At 57.4% G+C, this 19,124-nt stretch overlaps 7 protein-coding genes across 7 annotated transcripts; 3 read left to right on the forward strand and 4 right to left on the reverse strand.

The window, feature by feature from the left end:
* Nucleotides 1–486: 486 nt before the first annotated feature.
* On the forward strand, nucleotides 487–1,485 carry B0T26DRAFT_475322 (uncharacterized protein). Its single transcript, XM_060435233.1, has 2 exons — nucleotides 487–976; nucleotides 1,073–1,485. Exons 1-2 carry the CDS (start codon nucleotides 680–682, stop codon nucleotides 1,316–1,318), a joined length of 543 nt encoding a protein of 180 aa, XP_060291920.1. The 5' UTR covers nucleotides 487–679; the 3' UTR covers nucleotides 1,319–1,485.
* B0T26DRAFT_728225 (uncharacterized protein) lies at nucleotides 1,344–3,372 on the forward strand. The gene is made up of 3 exons (XM_060442888.1): nucleotides 1,344–1,508; nucleotides 1,569–2,468; nucleotides 2,541–3,372. Exons 1-3 carry the CDS (start codon nucleotides 1,475–1,477, stop codon nucleotides 3,113–3,115), a joined length of 1,509 nt encoding a protein of 502 aa, XP_060291921.1. The 5' UTR covers nucleotides 1,344–1,474; the 3' UTR covers nucleotides 3,116–3,372.
* B0T26DRAFT_475338 (uncharacterized protein) lies at nucleotides 3,224–5,000 on the reverse strand. Its single transcript, XM_060435234.1, has 3 exons — nucleotides 4,432–5,000; nucleotides 3,443–4,227; nucleotides 3,224–3,262 (listed from the first exon to the last, which is right to left on the reverse strand). The coding sequence occupies exons 1-2, from the start codon at nucleotides 4,725–4,727 to the stop codon at nucleotides 3,513–3,515; spliced, it is 1,011 nt and encodes a 336-aa protein (XP_060291922.1). The 5' UTR covers nucleotides 4,728–5,000; the 3' UTR covers nucleotides 3,224–3,262; nucleotides 3,443–3,512.
* An 836-nt stretch (nucleotides 5,001–5,836) lies between these two features.
* B0T26DRAFT_655867 (uncharacterized protein) lies at nucleotides 5,837–7,615 on the reverse strand (the record flags this gene model as incomplete). The annotated part of the gene is made up of 5 exons (XM_060438662.1): nucleotides 5,837–6,165; nucleotides 6,248–6,615; nucleotides 6,688–7,028; nucleotides 7,232–7,318; nucleotides 7,529–7,615. The coding sequence occupies 5 exons, from the start codon at nucleotides 7,613–7,615 to the stop codon at nucleotides 5,837–5,839; spliced, it is 1,212 nt and encodes a 403-aa protein (XP_060291923.1).
* Nucleotides 7,616–9,306: 1,691 nt separating this feature from the next.
* On the reverse strand, nucleotides 9,307–10,389 carry B0T26DRAFT_475521 (uncharacterized protein). The gene has a single exon (XM_060435235.1). The coding sequence runs from the start codon at nucleotides 10,304–10,306 to the stop codon at nucleotides 9,602–9,604; it is 705 nt and encodes a 234-aa protein (XP_060291924.1). The 5' UTR covers nucleotides 10,307–10,389; the 3' UTR covers nucleotides 9,307–9,601.
* A 3,164-nt stretch (nucleotides 10,390–13,553) lies between these two features.
* Nucleotides 13,554–15,712, forward strand: B0T26DRAFT_728239 (glycosyl hydrolase catalytic core-domain-containing protein). Its single transcript, XM_060442889.1, has one exon. It carries the CDS (start codon nucleotides 14,039–14,041, stop codon nucleotides 15,242–15,244), a length of 1,206 nt encoding a protein of 401 aa, XP_060291925.1. The 5' UTR covers nucleotides 13,554–14,038; the 3' UTR covers nucleotides 15,245–15,712.
* Nucleotides 15,713–18,254: 2,542 nt separating this feature from the next.
* On the reverse strand, nucleotides 18,255–19,033 carry B0T26DRAFT_680457 (uncharacterized protein; the record flags this gene model as incomplete). Its single annotated transcript, XM_060440490.1, has 5 exons — nucleotides 18,255–18,272; nucleotides 18,344–18,396; nucleotides 18,597–18,742; nucleotides 18,773–18,832; nucleotides 18,942–19,033. The coding sequence occupies 5 exons, from the start codon at nucleotides 19,031–19,033 to the stop codon at nucleotides 18,255–18,257; spliced, it is 369 nt and encodes a 122-aa protein (XP_060291926.1).
* Nucleotides 19,034–19,124: the final 91 nt, after the last annotated feature.

Raw genomic sequence — 19,124 nt, forward strand, 5'->3', positions numbered from 1 at the left:
GAGGCAGCGAGGTAAAATGAGAAACGCCTCTGCCAAGGGAAGATGCCAAGCAATTGAGGGCGGTTCTTATTCAGCGCCCCTCGCCAACTGTTGTTGCGGTGAATGTCGTGAGCGGGAGGCTAAGGATAACGAGCTACGGGCGCGCTCGTGTTCTAGCCTGCTACCTTTCAAAAGTTCTTGTTATCTCCCTACTTTGTTTCCGACACCCGTCTTTGCATGCTTTACAGATATCCATCGATTCTTTGGCGCAACTTCACCTCCTCCCTCCCTGCTACAGCACCCACGGGATTAAATTCCAGCCCTTCCCCCCCTGTTCAGTCCCCCGTGGGATTCGGATTCCCGCCGTCCCACTGGTTTCACAGCACACGACGCGACGGTCCGTCCCGGCCGTCAATCTCTACAGCCCTGTTAGGCAGTTTGCGGACTCAGTCTCGTCCTTCAGCAGAGACCGTTTTGTTTTATCTGACCTGATCTGATCTGATCTGATCTGTTATCTCAAATCCTTCTTTTTTAAACTTATACTATAAAGTTTCTAAAGGTTGGAACGCGGCGCGGTTGCGGCGTACGCACATACCTACCGGTACAACGTCAGACGATAGAGAGACAAATAAAAGGTTAGAAAAGAAAAGTATAAAATAAAGATTACGGATTAAAGGGGGAAAAGACCCCAAAAAAAATCATGCGCCGCAACAACAACGCGGGAGGAGCCCCGCGCCGCCGGCCCACAGAGTTCCGCCTCCCCGATGGGCGCAAGGTCGTCGTCGCGCGCCTACCCGAGGACGCCGAGACGCTGCGCCGGCGCTACTCCACCACCCCTAACAATAACAACAACAAGGAATCCACCTCTGCAGCAGCAGCAGCCGACGAGGAAGCCGCCGCCGCCGCCGACAACAACGAAGAACAGATCGACGTCGAGGTCGTCGTCCACGGCTCCGACGAGCACCGGCGGCTGCTGCGCGAGGCGCAGGCGCACCATGCGGCGCGGCGCGCCGAGCTGCGCGCGCGGTTCGGGGCCGCCGCCGTCGACGAGCTCGACTCTGCGCGCGCCGAGCTCGACGCGCTCGAGCGCCAGCTTGATCGCCTGCAAGTCGATGTCAGCGTGCGCGTGGGCAATGCGAGTTTCTCGCGGTTCGGGTTCGATGCGAAGTTGAGGATGTATGATGATGATGATGATCGTGATGGTGGGGATGATGAGGTTGGAGGTGGGGGCAGTGATGGGTATTCGGTGCCTGTTAGCCGGAGTCCCAGCTTCGCGGCGGGGGATTCGGATGGGTGTGTTGTCCCCTTTTCTTTTTGGGGGAGGGTTTGTCGTGGGTGAACGAGACTGACGTGCAGCAGCAGCAGCGGCGGCGGCGGCGGCGGCGGCGGCGGCGGCGGCGGCGGCAGCGACACCATCAAGTTGTTCAAGCGGCCCGTTGTCAAGCAGTACTTCCACGGCGGGCTCCTCTGGCGTGCGGCCAACCAGACCGAGGTCATGAGCTTTGAGCTGTTCTTCGACCTGCTCTACGGTGCGCGGCATGCCCTCCTCCCCCCTTACTGAGTGAGTACCACACTAACCCCGGGGGCAGTCGGCATCATCGCCATCAACGGCGACCACGCAGCCGAAGAAGCCAACGGGCACGAGCTGCTGCGGTTCGCGGTGACGTTCGCCATGAGCTGGAAGATCTGGAGCGACGTGCAGCAGCTGGTCAGCTGGTTCGAGACCAACGACGTGGCGCAGCGCGTCGAGATGCTGGTGCTGATCGCCTGCCTGCTGGGCCAGACCACCAACATGCTGCAGGCGTTCGCGCCCGACCCGGCCGAGGACACCTTCACCCAGCTCGTCGGCTTCTACCTCGCCGCCCGCCTCTTCAGTGCTGCCTACTGCGCCCTCACCGCCTACCTCGTCCCGCTCGTCCGCGGCATGATGGCCGCCCAGGTCGCCGGCGTGCTGGTCGGCGCCGCGCTGTGGATCGCCAGCGTGCACGCATACACGCAGGGGCAGGCGCAGACGGAACAGCAGCCGCCCGACGGCGAATCCCACGGAGACGAATCCCAACACGGCAGCGACGCAGAGTTCCCGCGGCAGCGCGTAGGTCTGGTGTTTGCCGCGCTGGCCGTCGACCTGTTCCTGTCGAGCGCGGCGCCGGTGTGGTTCTTCACGTGGGCGCGCAAGCGCACGGCGACGCGCGAGGAGGACACGCCGCCGCTGGCGCGCCGCATCAACCGCTTCTTCGAGTTCTTCCCGGCCATCAACATCGAGCACCGCGTCGAGCGCACCAACGCCTTCGTCACGCTCGTGCTGGGGTACTCGGTGGTCGGGGTCGTGTTCCAGAACGCTGCCGGCGGGAACTCGTCGGCCGTGCTGAATGCGTTTCTTGGAAAGGCCGTCTTGGGCCTCGTGCAGGCGTATGTGTTTAACTGGCTGTATTTCGAGGTCGATGGTGGCGGTCTGCGCACGCACGCGATTCGGCGGAGCGTGGTTTCTGGTATGTTTTTTTTCTTTCGTCTGTCTTCTACACTAGACGAGCACTCCCTCTCTCTAACTACCGGCAATTCAGCGTCCCTCTGGCAGTACTCGCACCTGGCCTTCATCATGGCGTATATCCTCGCAGCAGCAGCACTGTCCAAGCTCGTCGTCGTCGCCGACTGCGCCAACGCGCCGCTCGACGCGCTGACCGAGTTCTACCAGGAGCGGTCCGCGCCGTCCGTCTCGCTCGGCCTGCGGCTGTACTACTGCGTGGGGCTCGGCACGGCGCTGCTCGCCATGGGCGCCATCTCGCTGTCGCACGAGCACCGCGGGCCGGCCAGCGGCGGCGCGCGCTGCCGGCTGCCCAAGTGGGCGCGCCTGGCGAACCGCGGCGCCGTGTGCGTTGTCTTTTTCTGCCTGTCGGCCGCCACGGGGCTCGACAGCCTGGGCCTCGTTGCGACCACCACCGGCCTCAGCGTCTGGACGCTGCTGTTCGAGCTGTGGGGCAAGTCGTGCCCGTCCGACTCGCTGTTTGTGGGTGGGTGCACGGAGTACACTGCGCTGTGTGGACGCCGCACGCTGCACGAGGCCACGCGCAGCGACGGCAAGGTTGACATTGCCGGGCTTGGTAGGGCCGAGAAAACTGCCGTGCTGGATCATGTGTAGCCGCGTGCTGGACGATTGTAAAGGAGAAAAATAGAGGGAAAGTAAATACAACAGATTAAAAAAATAGAAATCAAAATGACACCACCTTCCCCTTTCCCTTCCCACTTCCACTTCCCCCTTTCCCTTCCACTTCCACTTCCACTGCCCCTTTCCCTTCCACTTCCACTTCCACTGCCCCTTTCCCTTCCACTTCCACTTCCACTGCCCCTTTCCCTTCCACTTCCACTTCCACTGCCCCTTTCCCTTCCACTTCCACTTCCACTGCCCCTTTCCCTTCCACTTCCATTTCCACTGCCCCTTTCCCTTCCACTTCCACTTCCACTGCACCTTTCCCTTCCACTTCCACTCTCCCTTTCCCTTCCACTTCCACTTCCACTCCCCCTTCCCTACCCAATCCCTAACTAGCCACGCCCGCCATGACAGCAATCTGCTGCGCCCGCCGGCGGTCAACCTCGCGCTTGAGCATAGCAAGACCCGTCGCCATGACAAGCACGACGGCCATGTCCCTGTCCGTCTTCTCGCCCGCCTCGTCCCACGACGCCAGGTCGACCAGCAGCCGCCCGCCGTTGCCGGCGCTGCCGGCGCTGCTGCCGGGGGTGCGCAGGGCGGCGTTGCGCGCGAGGTACGCCACGGGCGTGCGCAGTTCTTCGTCATCTACCTTTGCTCCGTTGTGGTGGTTCTGTGCCCGCGCGACCCTGACGACCCGTTCGAGCACTAGCAGGCTGCCACTTCCACTGCTACTCCAAAACGAGGATGGTGGCGACGGTGATTGCGACGATGTGCTGGACTGGAAGTGGGAGTGGAAAAAGTGCCTGCGCTCGCGACGCCCGGCATAGCGCCACGCGAACGTGCCCAGGCGGGTGCGGAATACGACGGCGCGCGTGAGCAGGCCGGCCGACGTGAGCTCGAAGTCGTCCCAGCAGGGTTGCTGCTGCGGCAGTGCGTCGTCGGCAGCGAAGCTGCACGTGTTGTTGTTGTCATCATCATTGTCATAGGGCAGTGAAGACGTGTCTGCTGTGTTTGAACTCGCACTCGCACTCGCACTCGCACTCGCACTCGCATGGGCATGCGACGCCGCCGCCGCCGAGGGCAGAAACAGGCGCACGCGCGGGCTGCGGCCGGGCCCGAAGCGGTACGTCGTCGTGCTCAGCGGGATTTGGGAGTTGTCGCCGTCGCCACCGTCGCCGGCTACCAGCGTGCACGACCCCGAGTGCCGCGACTGGCGCAGCGACGTGTACAGACAACAAAACGGAGACGAGGACGAGGCCGAGGCCGGGTCCACGGCGTAGATGTGGATCGGGTCCGGGCGCGGCGGCAGCGGCAGCGACAGCACGGGCCGGCCGACCGCCTCGATCTGCAGCTGCACGGTGGGGATGAATGCCGCGGCGGCAGCTGTGGGATTGCTGGTGCTGGGGCCGGTGTTGATGCTGCTGTAGTAGGGCGGTGGCGGCGGCGACGACGTCTCGCTGGTGGCGACGCTGCTGTTGCTGCTGGCGCGGCGGGAGCTGTTGAAGGGCGCCATCTCGATGCCTGCGAGCCGATCCTCACTGCCGCCGTTGCTGTGTCGGCGGAAGGGGCCGTGTCGCGGCTGTTTTCGCAGTCGGGCTGTCATGGCTTTTTTCTTCTTTTTTCTTTCTTTCTTTCTTTCCTTTTACTTTGGGAATCTCGGTGTTCTCGCCGGCGTCACCACGGCACAGTGTACGAAAGCTATGGATAAGATCATTGTGGAAAGACGGATACACACACACACATATATATATATATATGTATATGTATATACAAATGAAGAGGCTAGGTGTTGCATCAATGACCTAACCACATCCATGCTCGGTATTTGCCCGCAACGATGTTCAGAGGGAGGTACCTGCCGTGGGTGGGTAAGGTATGCATGAATTCCCTCCGCGTAGCCAATCACAGTACGATGCGAGGCATACGAAACCCACGTCAGTCGTGTGGCGGGACATTACACAGCCAGCCAGCCAGCCGCTGATGCTTGATGCTGCCGGCCACAAAGAAGTTGAAGCCACTGACTGACTACGAGGTGGACAAGAAGGGGAAACTGGCCAACGACGCCGAGGCTTGCCTGGCTTGGCCAGGTTAGCTTGGCTTGGCGTCGCCGCCAGTCAGCCTTCCAGAAGACGTCCACCCACCTCTGTGCATGGCTGCTCCACTCTTTCCAAAATGTCGGAATGCGAAATACGAAATGTGGGGCGCACCCGGTGGATGCACTTGCCCGCCCGCTGTGGGGGGAGGGCGGTGCCAGCGAAACCGAGGTGAATTTATAGGGGCTCAGGGGAAGGGGGCGCACTGTCCAGTACGCACCCCCCCAGGCATGATGACCCTTTCCATTTTATTTTATTTTTGTTTCTATTCGCTTTGCGCCTCGATTTATGACGAGCCAGCAGTTTTGTAACAGCGTTTTTCGTTCACTAGGGATACATGAAAAAATTCCAGCTTGAGAATTGGTGTCTTATCTGGAAGGGGAAAAGGGGAAGAAACAAAGATAGGGGGCAAGGTATCATATCACATCAAAACGCTGTGTGACGATATTATACATGGGTATAGTAAAGGGACCATATCCCGACGAATACGATTCCCTGAAAACGAAACACGACAAGCTCTAAGATGCTGCACTCAACACGACAGGCTCTGAAATGCTGCACACAACACGACACAGGCCAAGGTATACCGGTATATATAGAGGACGGTATCCCCCCAAAATCAGTCCGCCCTTCCGAAAAACCCGCGGTCCCCGGCCAGCTGCTGCTCGACCCACACGGGCCAGTCGTTGTAGGCACGGTACTCAGCCCCGACAAGGCGGTTAAGGTACTTGAGCCAGCGGATCATGCCGAGGCTATCGCTGGTGCCGCCGCCGCCGTCGGCCCACGCGCGCTTCTGCGCGTCCGTCACGGGCTCCATGATCTGCTTGAGCGCGATCCAGTGCGCGGCCAGCAGCACGGCCGGCTGGTTGGCCGGGTCGACCAGCCGCTGGAACTGCTCGTGCGGCAGCATCATCCACCACGCGTAGTGCTGTGTTAGTGCCTTGTATGCTGTTCGAGGCAGTCAGGACGTTGTCACTCAAGTGTGTTTTTTTTTCTGTCGAGGATAAAAGAAAGGAAAGAGACGACTCACCCCCCCACGACGACACGTACAGCTGCCGCGCCATGTTTTCAATCATCTCGTGATAGCGGCGCTCGACGGGGTGGCGGGCGGCCAGCGGCTCGAGGGCCGCGATGGCCGCCACGGCGCCGTCGACCCACGCGCGCTCGATCAGCGGCACGCCGGCCATGTGCGGCGCCAGCTTGGACTCCTCGGCCTGCTCGCCCATCAGGTCGCCAAAGATGAGCCGCGCCCGCCGCACGTACATCTGGATGCCCACCAGGATGATCCCTCTTATAAAGGTCATGTACTCGGCCATGCCGTCGTCCAGCAGCACCGACTGGAACGTCAGCGCGTAGCACGTCGCCATGAGCGCGTTGCCTTCCTCGAACGAGCCGTCGCTGGCTGTTGTGTGGGTGTTGTTCGGTGGTGTTGTTGCCCCTTTTCCGCTTTTGTCTTTCTTGGTTGGGCACGGCGGTGCCGAGGCAGCCGTCTCGGCGATGGCCTTCTTGATGGCGCGGATCGCCTTGAGCCGGTGCGTCATGGCCGCCTCGGCCAGGCTGGCATCCTCGCACAGCAGTTCCGACGCCGCGAGCCCCAGGATGGCGTGCATCAGGTAGTCGTACTGCCGAGAGTCAGTTCGGTCAAAATTGCAGAAGAGACGACTGGAAAGACGTGCCTTTTGCGAGAGACACGGAATCTCGTGCGTCCAGATGCTCTCGGACCCGATGGGGTGGTGCGGATAGCACTGCAGCAGGAAGTGTTGGAAGAAGCGCATGTCCTGCATGCTGAACACGGGGATCTGGTGCTGTGGCTGCATGTGTATAAATATATCCCTGTCAGTTCTCTGTTCTTTGACATGCAGGCACGTGTCCTGGGAGCCATCTGTCGGCCGGTGGGATGTCCTGTGTTTGTACGTATGTGGCAGGCATCCTAGGGGGGAAAAGCCACCTGCTTGCCTACCTCCCCCCCACACACACACAAACACCGCAGACACGCATATATGTATGTACGTACCTGGTGCACAACCAGTGGAACGGCGGGATACTCGCAGTTGAGCCCCGTCTTGACGCAGTGGCCACAGGCTGGCCTCGTTTCCTGGCACTGCCCGGACAGGCACGCACAGTGGCAACGTATTAACACTTCTCTCTTCGTTTCTTATCCGTATATATATCCCGCTGGGTAAGATAAATAGGGAGAGTCATGCATGCAAGATAATGATATTTGTATTCTTTTGGTAAGACGCCCGCCCCCCTCGCAGGTGCCTAGTAATAAAAGAAGAACCAGGGACGGGGGGGAGAGGTAAAAACCCACCTTGATACGTCTTCGCTTGCAGTTGAAGCAGCCCCTGCGGCTCTTAGTGTGTCCGCGCCGCTCAAGCCGCTGCCGCGCGAGGAGCATGGCATTGCCCGGCCTGGCAGCCGACGTAGGTCCTGCCGGCGGCGGCGCAGGCTTCAGCGGCACGAACCCCCCCGTCTGGTGGCGCTGCTGCGGCCGCGGCTGCGGCTGCGGGGCGATGGCCTGGTCCGGGATGGAGATAGTGTTGGTCGACGTCGACGCCGAGCTCTCTTCGGCCAGGTAGTCGATGTCGAGGTCGTGCTGCTGCTGCTCGCACAAAAAGGCGCCGTAGTCAAAGTCGTCGTCGCCAGCCATGTTGCTTGGAGACGCCTCCGCGCCGTCCAGCGGCAGCAGCAGGTCCAGGCCCGGGTCGGAAAAGTCCAGCATGGGCGTCAGATGGGGCCGCAGATGATCTGCCATGTCTACCTACGTGCACGTTGGCGAGGCGCTAGAGTTGGGTCCGGGTCAATTGGGTGGGTTGTTTGTTTGTTTGTTTTTTTGTTTCGTCGGGGTGGGTTTTGGTGATGGATATTCTAGCCGTGTTGATCAGGTTTAAATCCCGTCTTCTCACGGCATTTCTTAATGGGGTCCTCCTGGAGATGGAGATAACAGGAGATGATATGAAGGGTGACGACGACGGCGACGACAGTTGGGCCAGTTGGTGCAATGGGCGAATCACGGTGTGGTTTGCAGGCATGGCATCTCTTGGCTATGCCTTTGCTCGGACAAGAGCGAATTACACCTTGCCCATGGGTGGTAGGGCAGTGGTGGTGTACATGTACACTAGGAGTGGTAGTATTGTGGCAGTGCGCAGATCATAGGCGGGACCTAAGTAGTGTGTACTACGTACAGTAAATCAAACGACCCAGAGACTCGGCTCCGTCAGTGACTGAGGCTGATGCGGCCCTCCAACAAGTCAATAAACCCCCTTCATTTCTTTGCCTAATACCCGCGTATCGGACGAGCCTTGACTTGTTTAATCGACGATGACGTTTGTCTGCCCATTTCGCGTGCAAGCCACGTCCTCTGGCCAATATTGCTGCCGCGCATGACGACGGTCGCCCATCAGAGCTTAGCGCCTTCTTGCCGTCGGTCCCATGCCCGTTGGGCGGTTGGGCGGTTCGGTGAGCCGGCCGACACGGGTCATATTTTCCTCCGCGTGTGGCTTGTGGCTTGTGGCCCCCCCGCAAAATCCTCCCACACTGGGAATAAGGCTGTCAGGACAGTACTGTAAAACACCGCCACCGGAAATGTTTAGCCTTTTCGGGGACGCCCGCAGATCAACCACCCACGGCTTCAACAGCAGCAGCAAGGCTTCGCCAACAGATCGTCGTCACCTAAACCTAAACCTCACGCCGAAGGAGCTGCGAGGGCAGGATCGCCGCGCCCCGAATTTTTTGTCTGGTGCAGGTCGTGTCGTGATAGGTCCCGTGTACGGAGTTCGGCCCGGAAGAGGCTGACGGGCGTTCCGGCAGCTGGTTGACCTGTTGGCTCACATATCTCGGCCAGCCACTGGCTCTGTCTCTGTCTTTCTTTACTGTCGTGATAATAACATGTGAGCTATCAGAACATCCCATCGAGTTCCATTGTTAGCCACAATATTTGACGCTATCCACTCACTCACTTACTCAGGTACTGAGTAGGTAGCTGCTGCTGAGCCACGCACAACTTACTTAGTGAGAGTGTAGCCATTAAAATCGTCCTACCACTGTCGGTTTGTAGCGACTCCATTCCGTGCGATAACACGAAATGTTCACGGGCGGCCCAAGATAACTTGCTGCCCGCACGTTCCAGACCGAGTCGCAAACGCTGCTCGATATGAAGCGGCTATGTTGGTGGGAGGCGAGCAACCCGCCTGTATCCGTCGTTGGCTGTCGTGACGACAGAAGCCATCTACCTGCGAGGATTCAAGTTTGCACCGCATCGGCGCAATAGCCGAGAGAGAACAGCCGGCCTAGGGCTGCAGATCCTCCCCTTTGGTCCGCGTCCGCCGTCTGGATTTCTTCTGCTCAGCCTAGCTTCTGCCGCAACCTGCGGCTGGCGAGTTGGTCAATATTTCCAACCACAACCTACAGGCCAGCAGCCAACGGCAAAATATAAAGGCCCGCTAGAACGGCAAACTAAAAGCCCGCTGGAAAGAATAACCCAGCCCCAAGCGAACACATACGCCCAAAGACAAACCGCGGCCGTGTACGGATGGTCGGGACGATCAGTGTGCGCAATTGGAGTGTGTGGAGGCACACACACAGGCCACGGACGAACAGACAGGAAGAGCAGGCGCCCGCCCTTTATATATGCAACAAACCTGAGCCCGACGAAAACGCGGTTCCAACTTTCCCCACGCCCATGGGAACACCAGAGGGCGCCTGCTTGAGCGGAAGAACGGTGACAACGGACGAATGCATACATATTACATATCCTTTTGTGGAGCTCGCTGTTTGTTTTCCCACGCTCGCACATACCCAGGTAAGTACATACGCACCCCCAAGGTTGAAGGTTGAAGGTACACGGCTTCTCAAACCCGTGCTTCCCGTCCAAGAACCCGTGGGCCCTCGTGGCACCCGTCTTGGACGCAGGCACGCAGGCACGGCACGGCAGAAGAGAGTGGGAAACGAGCAGAACAACAACAACCGGGCTTCTGGCCTGCCCTGTTTGGCGATATAGGGGCGCCGGGCTTAACAGCAATAACGGCAATAAACAAATAAATAACACACGAAGGACAATTAAAAGAAGGAAAAAAGAAGGAAATAACATAATAAACAAGGAAAGCGATACGTATCAAAAGAGGGTTTTAAATTATCCCCGCCCCTGGCACAACGCACAACGCACAACGCACAATCTCGCAACTTCGGAACTTTTGTCCGTGACTGTGAGCGGACGGCTCGGGTACTGAGAACAATCTAATCTTTTTTGTTTCCACTCTATTTAATATTCGAGCGCACCTGGCTCGCCACACAGACTACAGTAAAGTGACACCCCGGGAAATTCTTCACAGTGCACACACACGCACAAGGAAGCGGGACTGACTTGGGGCGGGCGGCACACGCGCGAGCAAGGACAGGTAATATAAATTTCGAAAAAAGGTAAATCGAGAAGGAACATGTCACGCAAGGTAGAGAGAAATGGGATTGCTCACTGCCGTTTTCCACTGCAAGGATGTGGTACATACACAAATTAATGAACAGCAGTCAGTCACGGTTATCGTCCGACAAGTCAGAAAACACCGTCTGATTCCAACTGTCAACAGACAACTTAAAAGATGGCTGTTGAAGCTAGCCCCTCGACTGCATGCCTAGTCTCCGTGCGGCGATCACTGGCCTGTACCTTGAGTCGAGGAGGGAGGGCGTAATGTAATGCCCAGGTCCCAGGTACATAATCTTGAACTTGAAAGGTGCCCGCTACCTTGACACGCAATCAACGAAGTCTACTCGCCCACGGGAGATCAGACAGGCTAGCAAGCACAAACAAGCAACCCAGCGACCCCGCCAAACAGTCTTGGCGGAAAGATAGCGAAGTCTAGTGCTCCTACGGCACCTGATTGAGTGCTTACCTATTTTACCTTTCCTTCGGGGCTTCTTCATCTTATCGCTGCGCTGACGCGGATCATGTCGTGCGACACCACGTGGCGCTTGGCAGAGACGTACGTAGCCCGTAGCCCGTAGTCCGTTTTCTTGTTAGTGTCGAAGCTGAGTCACACTCTCGCTCTCACTCTCACTCTCACTCTGTCGTAACAATTAAAAGCCGCGGCGTGACGGTTCTCCGGGTGGCTTGCTTGCTCGCTCGTTGCGCTCCAGACCTGAGCAAGATGTCTGAATGATAATAAAACGCTCGCGCCACCGAGTCGAGTCGCTGTTGCCCATCCGTCCGCCCTACCCCCGTGGCCCGCATAGCGGCCGCCGGCGCGAACCATGATCAATTGTTCTTCTGCATTCCCCCCGCCCCAGTGCAATTGCCCATCTAATAATCCGATGACTTTTCAACAAGACTAGATCATTTGCGCTCGGGTTTGCAAATTTGTCCTTCAGCACTTCAATACTGAAATGAGGATCACTGGCGCGGCCTCATCGCCGGGTCGCCGGCCGCGTAGGACCCATTCCGCATTGGGCATCGTCCGTGGCTGGGCGAAGAGGGAAAAAAGACAAGCATTTTTTTCTCTTGTTCTCTGACAGGGGGACACGCGCCATTTCGGCCTGTGGCGCCGGCCTGCTCATTTCGCTTCCCTGTTTCACGGGCCAGATGCGCTGTCCGTCACCCACCATGGGGCGGCGGGAGCGCCCCGTAGCAGGGAGGCTCCATAACGCTGGTTGGCAGTTTTCCATGGATTGGGAGGGGCACAGAAGAATAACCCTATTTCTTGCCTTACGCAGCAGCGAGGAGCTGAGCAATTATTGCCGTTTGCATTTAACGCAACGCTCAAACGTAAAGCGCCTTTGCCGTGCGGCTTCTGCAGAGGAAGAGACCCACGTTAAAGCGCCGGCGGTTTGCTCAAGCCACGCAGTAAGCAACCGCCCTCTGCGGGGCCGCCCTTTGTTCGACGGCAAGGGGTTTCCCTCGATTGCTAGCCACTGTGTGTCAGGATGCGCAGAAAGAGCGCCCAGCGCACTGCATGCAAAGGGAGGCGCTAGCCAAGTCGCTCCCTTTAGGGTAGGGTCAGGTTTCAACATCTATGGATTCTCCGATCGGAATACCACGGCAGTCTAGCCAACCCTAGAAACGGTCAGCCTGTGGCGTCGGGCGCGTTGGCGGTGCGTATTCCTTAATAATCAGCAGCCAACGACAGCGACAGGCTATCTTTCCGCAGAGCAAGCCGGTCGGTGCCACCTAGTTTTTTTTCTCCAGGATTTTCTTCTCGTCCGGTTTCCGCCGCGTGTGCCTTGTTCCTGCAGGACGGCAGGTTTTTTGTGCGACACGCAGTGGACGGTTCCGTACCTGCATGGGCAGGCCGCTGTCGATTGGCGGAAACCCGGCCGTGGTGGGGGACTGATTGCCCAATCCGCCGAGCCAAGAGCTTGCGTGGCTCCTGGGGGGGGGGGGGGCGTGGACACGTTTAGCTAAGCGGATCGAAGCCCCGCCAAACGGCCCAGCGGCAACTGATTCAGAACCCGTCGGTTCGGATCCCAAGTGATTCGTTCCTGCCATCGCGCCTCAAGACGGCCCTGTTTTGCTCCGGGCCGGCGCTGAGCGATTCGCCTCAATAGGCTCCAATAAGCTATCTTGTCGAGGCCAACGACCTGGGCGAACGTAGGCGTCGTCTCAAGCGTCGGCGTCTGTTTTGAAATAAGACGACTTCACACAAGCAGGCCGTGGGTTGTGGCCGAATGCATCGTCACCCTGCCCAGGCCAGTTTGAGCCTTGGCACGGCCATCATAGGATGAACCGGCCATGGAAACAAGGTTTATCCACGGGTTCGCACGATAAGTCAGCTGTCGTCTGAACTCTCTGCCTCTGTGTCTGCCCAGCAGTCTGTAGCCCGTGCCACATGAGGTCTGACTAGCCTAGGCTCTGGCATGATTCCTTCTCCAGTCCAATTAATCCGAATTTTTCTTAGGCCGCTCAGGGCGGTTGGGCTTGGGCTTAGCCTGCTGTGCAGCGCATCTCAGAGGCCCGGTTGCCCGACTAAGTCCACCGGCTTTTGCCCAGGCTTGGTGTTTGTAGCTCCGCATGAGGCAATCAGTTGCGCGCAATGTGATTAGCACCCGACAAGGTCTTGACAGCACCTGTCATTGTCAGTATTTGACCCTAGACGACGCAGCAATAGGTGCATCCGGGATTGTTGTGCATTTTTCGCCAGGTACGGAATACGAAGGAGTATTTAAATAATTTGGCAGGGAGAAGGAACCTGGACGTTGCAACCAACCTCTAAGGTAATCCCAACCGTGCGGCTTGCCAAGCTCCTTTTCGCCAGGCCCGACTCCTGGTGGGTCCATCAGTAATCCCTGTCATCACACCCCCCCTGCTTGCGCGCTGCTGTGCCTGGATCTCCCCCTCGCGCCAAGCAATACCGTCGGGGACGATCTGAGCAACCCTTCCTTCCCCCCCCGGTCACGTCTATTTTCTGGCACCTTTAAATCCCGTCCCTCCCTCCACCCTCCCTGCTCCTTCTGCAACTCTTCCAGCCTCACTCACTGGTGGTCCGCGGCCTTTCGTTTATTTTCAAATTCGCATCACTCCTTCTGCGTCTTTGATAGACGGCGAACTGTCCCGGTCCCTACTTGATCCTTCTGTACTCTTCATTTTCCGTTGGTTGAGTCTGCCGGTTCTTCCTTCCGTTCCTTTCACGCCTGATCGTGCGGGCAAATTTCCCGCAATTTTGCATCGATTCCCAGCCAGCTGCGCCTGGACACATCAAACCACCGACCTGCTGACAAACTCGTTGCGACTACCACCGACACACCGCACTGCTAGTGCTTATCTACGCCACACGCATAACACAACTGGAAGAGAAACCACCACATACTGCCGCACGAAGACGTGCGCATCGGCGTCATGTTTTCCAACGCAATTCTCGCTCTGGCCGCCGCCAGTCTCGCTGGACACGCAGTCGCTCTCGGCCCTCGCCAGCATGTTCACCAACATCTCCACAACAACAAGAGGGCCTTGGTTACTGAGTTGGTCACGGTGACGGACTGGGTCACGGTCACGGTCGGCGACAAGTCTACTACCTCGAGCGCTCGCGAATTTCTTGCTCAGACCCGCCAAGTCCGCTCTAGCTCGTCGAGTTCCAGTTCCAGCGTTGTCGCACCTCCTTCCCCGCCCGTCGTCGCTCCTACCCCGACTACTATCATTACCCAGGTAAAGAGCTCGGCTGCTAGCAGCGTCGCCCCCGTCGCCAAACAGCCCGAGGCCGCTGCTGCCGCTCCATCTCCGTCCACCCCGGCCCCGGCTGCTAGCCGCGCGGCCCAGGCTCCTCCGGCTGTGGTTAAACCTGCCGCGACTTCTGCCGCTGCGGCAACCCCCGCCGCGACACCCGCTGCCGCCCCCGCTTCTGGCGGTCTGCAGCGCGGTCTTGTTTACAACGACCATACCTTACTCCCGCGCTTCCTCACATCCGGCACCAAGGCCACATGGACCTACAACTGGGGTCAAGGTGACGACTCCGGCGTCGGGCTCGAATTCGTGCCCATGCTTTGGTCTACGAGCAAGGGCTTCCCCGCAACCTGGCCCGCAAACGCCGCAAAGGCTATCAGTGCTGGCAGCAAGTGCGTCCTCAGCTTCAATGAGCCCGACCTGCCCAGTCAGGCCGACCTGTCGCCAGCAGACGCTGCTGCTGCTCACATCCAGTTGATGAACCCCCTGTCTGGGAAGGTCCGGATCGGTTCTCCGGCCATCACCAACAGCCAAGAAGCAGGCCAGGGTATTAAGTGGCTTACGGCTTTCCTTACCGCTTGCAATGGCCAATGCAAGATCGATTTCACTGCCATCCACATCTATGGCGTACCGCCCGACGTCTTCCTTGCTCACATCTTGGAGGCTCACGCCGCGGCCAAGACGAACATCTGGATCACCGAGTTCGGCTTCCCCGGCTCGCCGGATGATGTTAACAAGTCCCTCCAGACGGTCCTGAAGCAATTGGAGACCAACGCGACCTTTTCCTTTGTTGAGCGGGCCTCGTTCTTCATGGTGAGCGACGGCCTGCTCGCGCAGGGTGGCGGTGTTAGCACATTAGGCCAAACGTTTGCCTTTGGTGCTTAGGCGATTTCGCGTTTACCAGTGTGGATATCTGGCGGGACATTTAGCGTCGCTTATTTTTCGATGGGATTGTTGGAACACTTTGCACCACTCTATGGTTGGCTTGGTCTGGGGTACTTTCTGCCTTCTGGGTATATCCTGTTTCTGAAGGAGGAGGAGCACGTGGATGGCAACGATTTTGCTATATCTTCACTTCACTTGTACATGTGTTTTTCTGTCTTGTTCCATTCGGCATGCACACGCACAGCACGAAACCCGTGTACCGACAAGCCAAAAATGATGGGTTGGTTGGAGCGTTTCTCTTCGTTTCCCGTCGCTGCCGCGCCCGCCCTGAGGTGTCTTTGGATTTCTCACGGGCGCTGCTGGGCTTGGGACCTTGTATTGGTAACCTTTGATGATTATGATTGCGCGGGCAAAAGGTGTCGGTACAGACACATACAGGAAATGGAAATCACGGATAGATTTTCACGAGCTACGAACCAGGAATCAAAATGGGCTTTGCGACTTGCAAAAGAAATTTGTTTGCCTCTGTCCCTGCGTGTGGTGGTGTCACTGTTCGCTTGGGATAGCTCCATGCGGTATGATTAAGCATTGCTTTTGTGTTGCACAACGCTCATGTTCGGCCCATGTTTGCTCCCTTGGCGACCTGAAACTTTGCAGGTAAATTGCTAGGCCTGGGGGCGGGTCTAGGGCGAGCGAGGTGCGGTGAGGCAACGAACGACCTAAAGTTGAGTTGACAGGTCGTGTGGCCGCCACCCCCTGACCCGCCAGTCGTCAATCCGGCCGAGCACTTATACTTGGCAACGGCACGGGAATGGAATGGGGGCGGAGGCCCAGGCAGGCAGGCAGGCAGGCAGGCAGGCAGGCAGGCAGGCAGGCAGGCAGGCAGGCATCGCGATCGAACCGCTTCCCACGTGCGTGTGCCGTGAGTCTCTTTATTGTCGTCTTGGTTCGGAACTTCAGAATTTCAAGTCTCATTCTTGCTTCCAGGCACGCGGGGCCGCATCCGCATTGCTCACTTCACATGCCAGCCACACGGCGACGGACGACGGCTGACCCAAGACAATAGAATGGAAGACCTGTTTGCACCTCCCCGCATATATATACACACGCACGTGTGTATGTGCATTCCTCGGCTGGCAAAGGTCGACGCCTTGGAGCATTCTTCGTTTTCTTCTTGGTACGTACCTGGGCAAGTACTTGGCGCTGTTATCGGTGCTGCTTCTGTGAGGAAGGATTTTTCGCCCAGCCCGCCGGATCACGTCAGACAGACAAGACAATAGAGAAAGAACAAGAAAAAAGGGGGTGGATTATTATGTCATATTGTCTGTCATGTTCTGTGCCGCGTGCGCTAACGGATGGATGGATGGATGTGCGTATAGAGAGAGGCATGGACCAACGCACGCCGGGCACAGCACTTTGAGTTTTTCGCTCTGAGCGCGTGTGCTTAAGAGCGGCACATGATAGCTTGAAGATTATGGAAAAGGTTAAGATGACGTTCCCGTGCGACCGTTTAAACAGTTTGTGCGACGACGAACAGAAACAAAACACGCATGCGGCGCAGCACGCATTTTTACTTTCTAAACCACCACTCGCTCGCTTGCACGCACGCACGCACGGGGAAAACAGATAAGGTGGGATGGAATAAGGTTGATATGTAGGTATGATCATGAATCGCCGGGGGCGCGCCAACTTTATTTCCCCATACACATATATGGTGCATGGCATATGGCGCGACGCCGCGGCCGGATTGGTTGGTCGCCTCGCATGGGCGGGCTATCCGTAGCCTACCCCTCGCCCCCCCTCCCGGGGATTTATACAACCTCGGCGCTCAAGAATACGGAGTTGAGGAATCATAAGAGTCCTGGGCCGAGGGGAACATTGATGCAGAACGGGCCGTTGCTGACGAGGACCGATAGGCATGATCTGGACGGCTTTTTCGATCTCTTCAACTCTGCTGTCTCTGTCAGTGATCCTGCTCGTGAGGTAGGGTCTATATCTATAGCCAGACCCTCGTCTGACCCCGGTTGTCTCGCCGATGGAAGGTGCCTACCTTGGAACTTTGTTGATAATATAAAAGGAGATGTTTGCTCCGTATTAGCTAGCTCTTAGACAGGATAAGAGTGGCAGCCCTTGTCTGGGGCTCCCATTTCTACTGTCTTCGCCGTCTTATGAACTCTACGTGATTTTGTCTTGAGGGTTAAGAGTTAACTGCAGAGTAAAAAGTAACTCAATTTAAACTAAGACGCGCCACCCTAAACACCGATATTCAAAGGGCCAGATCCACTCTTAATACACAAGTCCCAGCTAGGAGCCAAAGCCCCTCATAAGTATCCTCCAGGGCCTTGTCTGGTAACAACGTGGCCCGGACTAGTCCTTGCTTCGTTCTAGCCGGCTATGCCCTCCTGCAGGTAGTTCGTAGCAGTTTAAGTTGTCTGTGGCGATGTGGTATGTGGCGAGTTAGGCTGGCAGCTGAAATCGAATAGTATAGAGTAATCGCGTTTCCCAGAACCTTCAACTGAACAAAGATATTAGAAATAATATGATAGAGAGTAAGGGAGAAATTGATGCTGATTCCATATAAAGACATCATTGGAAAATGTAGTTTCTCCCTGGCACAAGATCTACAAATACGACCAGGCTATCGACGTGACCGTATGACTACTGTGGCCTTCGAGGGTTGAAATGCATGCGCCTGTCGCCGGGTCCTAGATCTTCACTGTGCCGTCGCCCGGGCCTGATGCGAACCCGTGCGCCTGTCGGCAGGCCCCAGATATTCGCTGTGGAGCCTGATGCGAGTCGGGCCGCATTCTTGATTCTTCTCGTTGGCTTGGGTCGCTCGACCTGGACAGTTGTTGGCTCGTTGCTGCTATTAGAGATCGCCTCGGGGGTAGGAACACCTGGATTTTGATCTTGCCTAAGGGTTAAAGCTGAAGCAACTGATGATATTGTTGCCTAGGAATTAGGAGCTGGGTTGGTGACGAGGCCGGGTATGGTAATGTTGGATCGCATGCTACTCGTGAGAAGTTAGCTAAGCAAACATACGGGTCAGGTGGGAAGAGGAGGGGGAGATAAAAATAAAATAAAATAAATAGCCCCTACCTTGGTGTAGACGCCCTTGATGGGGCAAGTTTCACTCCAGAAGGCTTGCAGGGCTGGATCCACCCATGCTCCAGGGCTTTACCCGAGGGCAGGCGATGTTCGGGCGTCGGCCTCATCTGAGCACAGATAAAAGATTCAGCGCTGTCGCTGACACTATGCTGGCCAAGCTCTTGGAATCACTACGAGTCCGGCCCTATCATACAGTAGATTAAGGCCTCTAAGGAAGGGAAGGCAGCCGTCGCAGCCAACATACGGTGCGCCATCTCGCCGAGGGACCACATATCACAAGCTTGATTGTTGACCTCGACCACGCTTTTGGGGTAGACAAGCTCGGGCGCCATATACTCTCGAGTGCCCTTGACTGTCGATAGCATCTCGGTTGGTGCTCTGATGCGATTGCTGATGCCGAAGTCGCTGAGCTTAACCTACCAATATTTCTGGGGCGGCTGCGACTTGATCAATACGTTCTGCGGGGTTTTCTCAGTATGTCTGCAAGGACGCCATAAGGAGGGACGGCAGAGGGGGGGAGGCGCATGCCCCTGGTTTAACATCACGGTAAGCAAAGCCCTCGCAGTGCATGTAGTGCAGTCCTTCTAACACCTGGTATATGACTGTGCGGACATGGGCCTCGAGCATTGGCCCACTTTTGGACATGTGCTTTTGGAGGTCGCCTAGGGGGAAGTACTCCATGGCGATAAATAGATAGTTATCGGTATCTTACCATCCTAGGAGCTCAACGAAGCACTTGGAGTACTGTTGTGAAGGCGAGGTGTTAGCGTCT

Source organism: Lasiosphaeria miniovina (assembly GCF_030549165.1).
Source record: "Lasiosphaeria miniovina strain SMH2392-1A chromosome Unknown B0T26scaffold_7, whole genome shotgun sequence".
Taxonomy (NCBI): domain Eukaryota; kingdom Fungi; phylum Ascomycota; class Sordariomycetes; order Sordariales; family Lasiosphaeriaceae; genus Lasiosphaeria; species Lasiosphaeria miniovina.

What these genes read in the sequence shown, in the direction of transcription:
- B0T26DRAFT_475322 (XM_060435233.1), top strand. Translation starts at nt 680, where the DNA reads ATGCGCCGCAACAACAACGCGGGAGGAGCCCCGCGCCGCCGGCCCACA. An exon ending in GCGAGGCGCAGGCGCACCAT is followed by an intron (nt 977 to 1,072) that starts GCGGCGCGGCGC and finishes CTCGAGCGCCAG; the next exon opens with CTTGATCGCCTGCAAGTCGA.
- B0T26DRAFT_728225 (XM_060442888.1), top strand. Translation starts at nt 1,475, where the DNA reads ATGAGCTTTGAGCTGTTCTTCGACCTGCTCTACG. An exon ending in GTTCTTCGACCTGCTCTACG is followed by an intron (nt 1,509 to 1,568) that starts GTGCGCGGCATG and finishes CCCCGGGGGCAG; the next exon opens with TCGGCATCATCGCCATCAAC. An exon ending in TCGGCGGAGCGTGGTTTCTG is followed by an intron (nt 2,469 to 2,540) that starts GTATGTTTTTTT and finishes CCGGCAATTCAG; the next exon opens with CGTCCCTCTGGCAGTACTCG.
- B0T26DRAFT_475338 (XM_060435234.1), bottom strand. Translation starts at nt 4,727, where the DNA reads ATGACAGCCCGACTGCGAAAACAGCCGCGACACGGCCCCTTCCGCCGA. An exon ending in CCCGTGCTGTCGCTGCCGCT is followed by an intron (nt 4,228 to 4,431) that starts GCCGCCGCGCCC and finishes GCCCGGCCGCAG; the next exon opens with CCCGCGCGTGCGCCTGTTTC.
- B0T26DRAFT_475521 (XM_060435235.1), bottom strand. Translation starts at nt 10,306, where the DNA reads ATGTTATTTCCTTCTTTTTTCCTTCTTTTAATTGTCCTTCGTGTGTTA.
- B0T26DRAFT_728239 (XM_060442889.1), top strand. Translation starts at nt 14,039, where the DNA reads ATGTTTTCCAACGCAATTCTCGCTCTGGCCGCCGCCAGTCTCGCTGGA.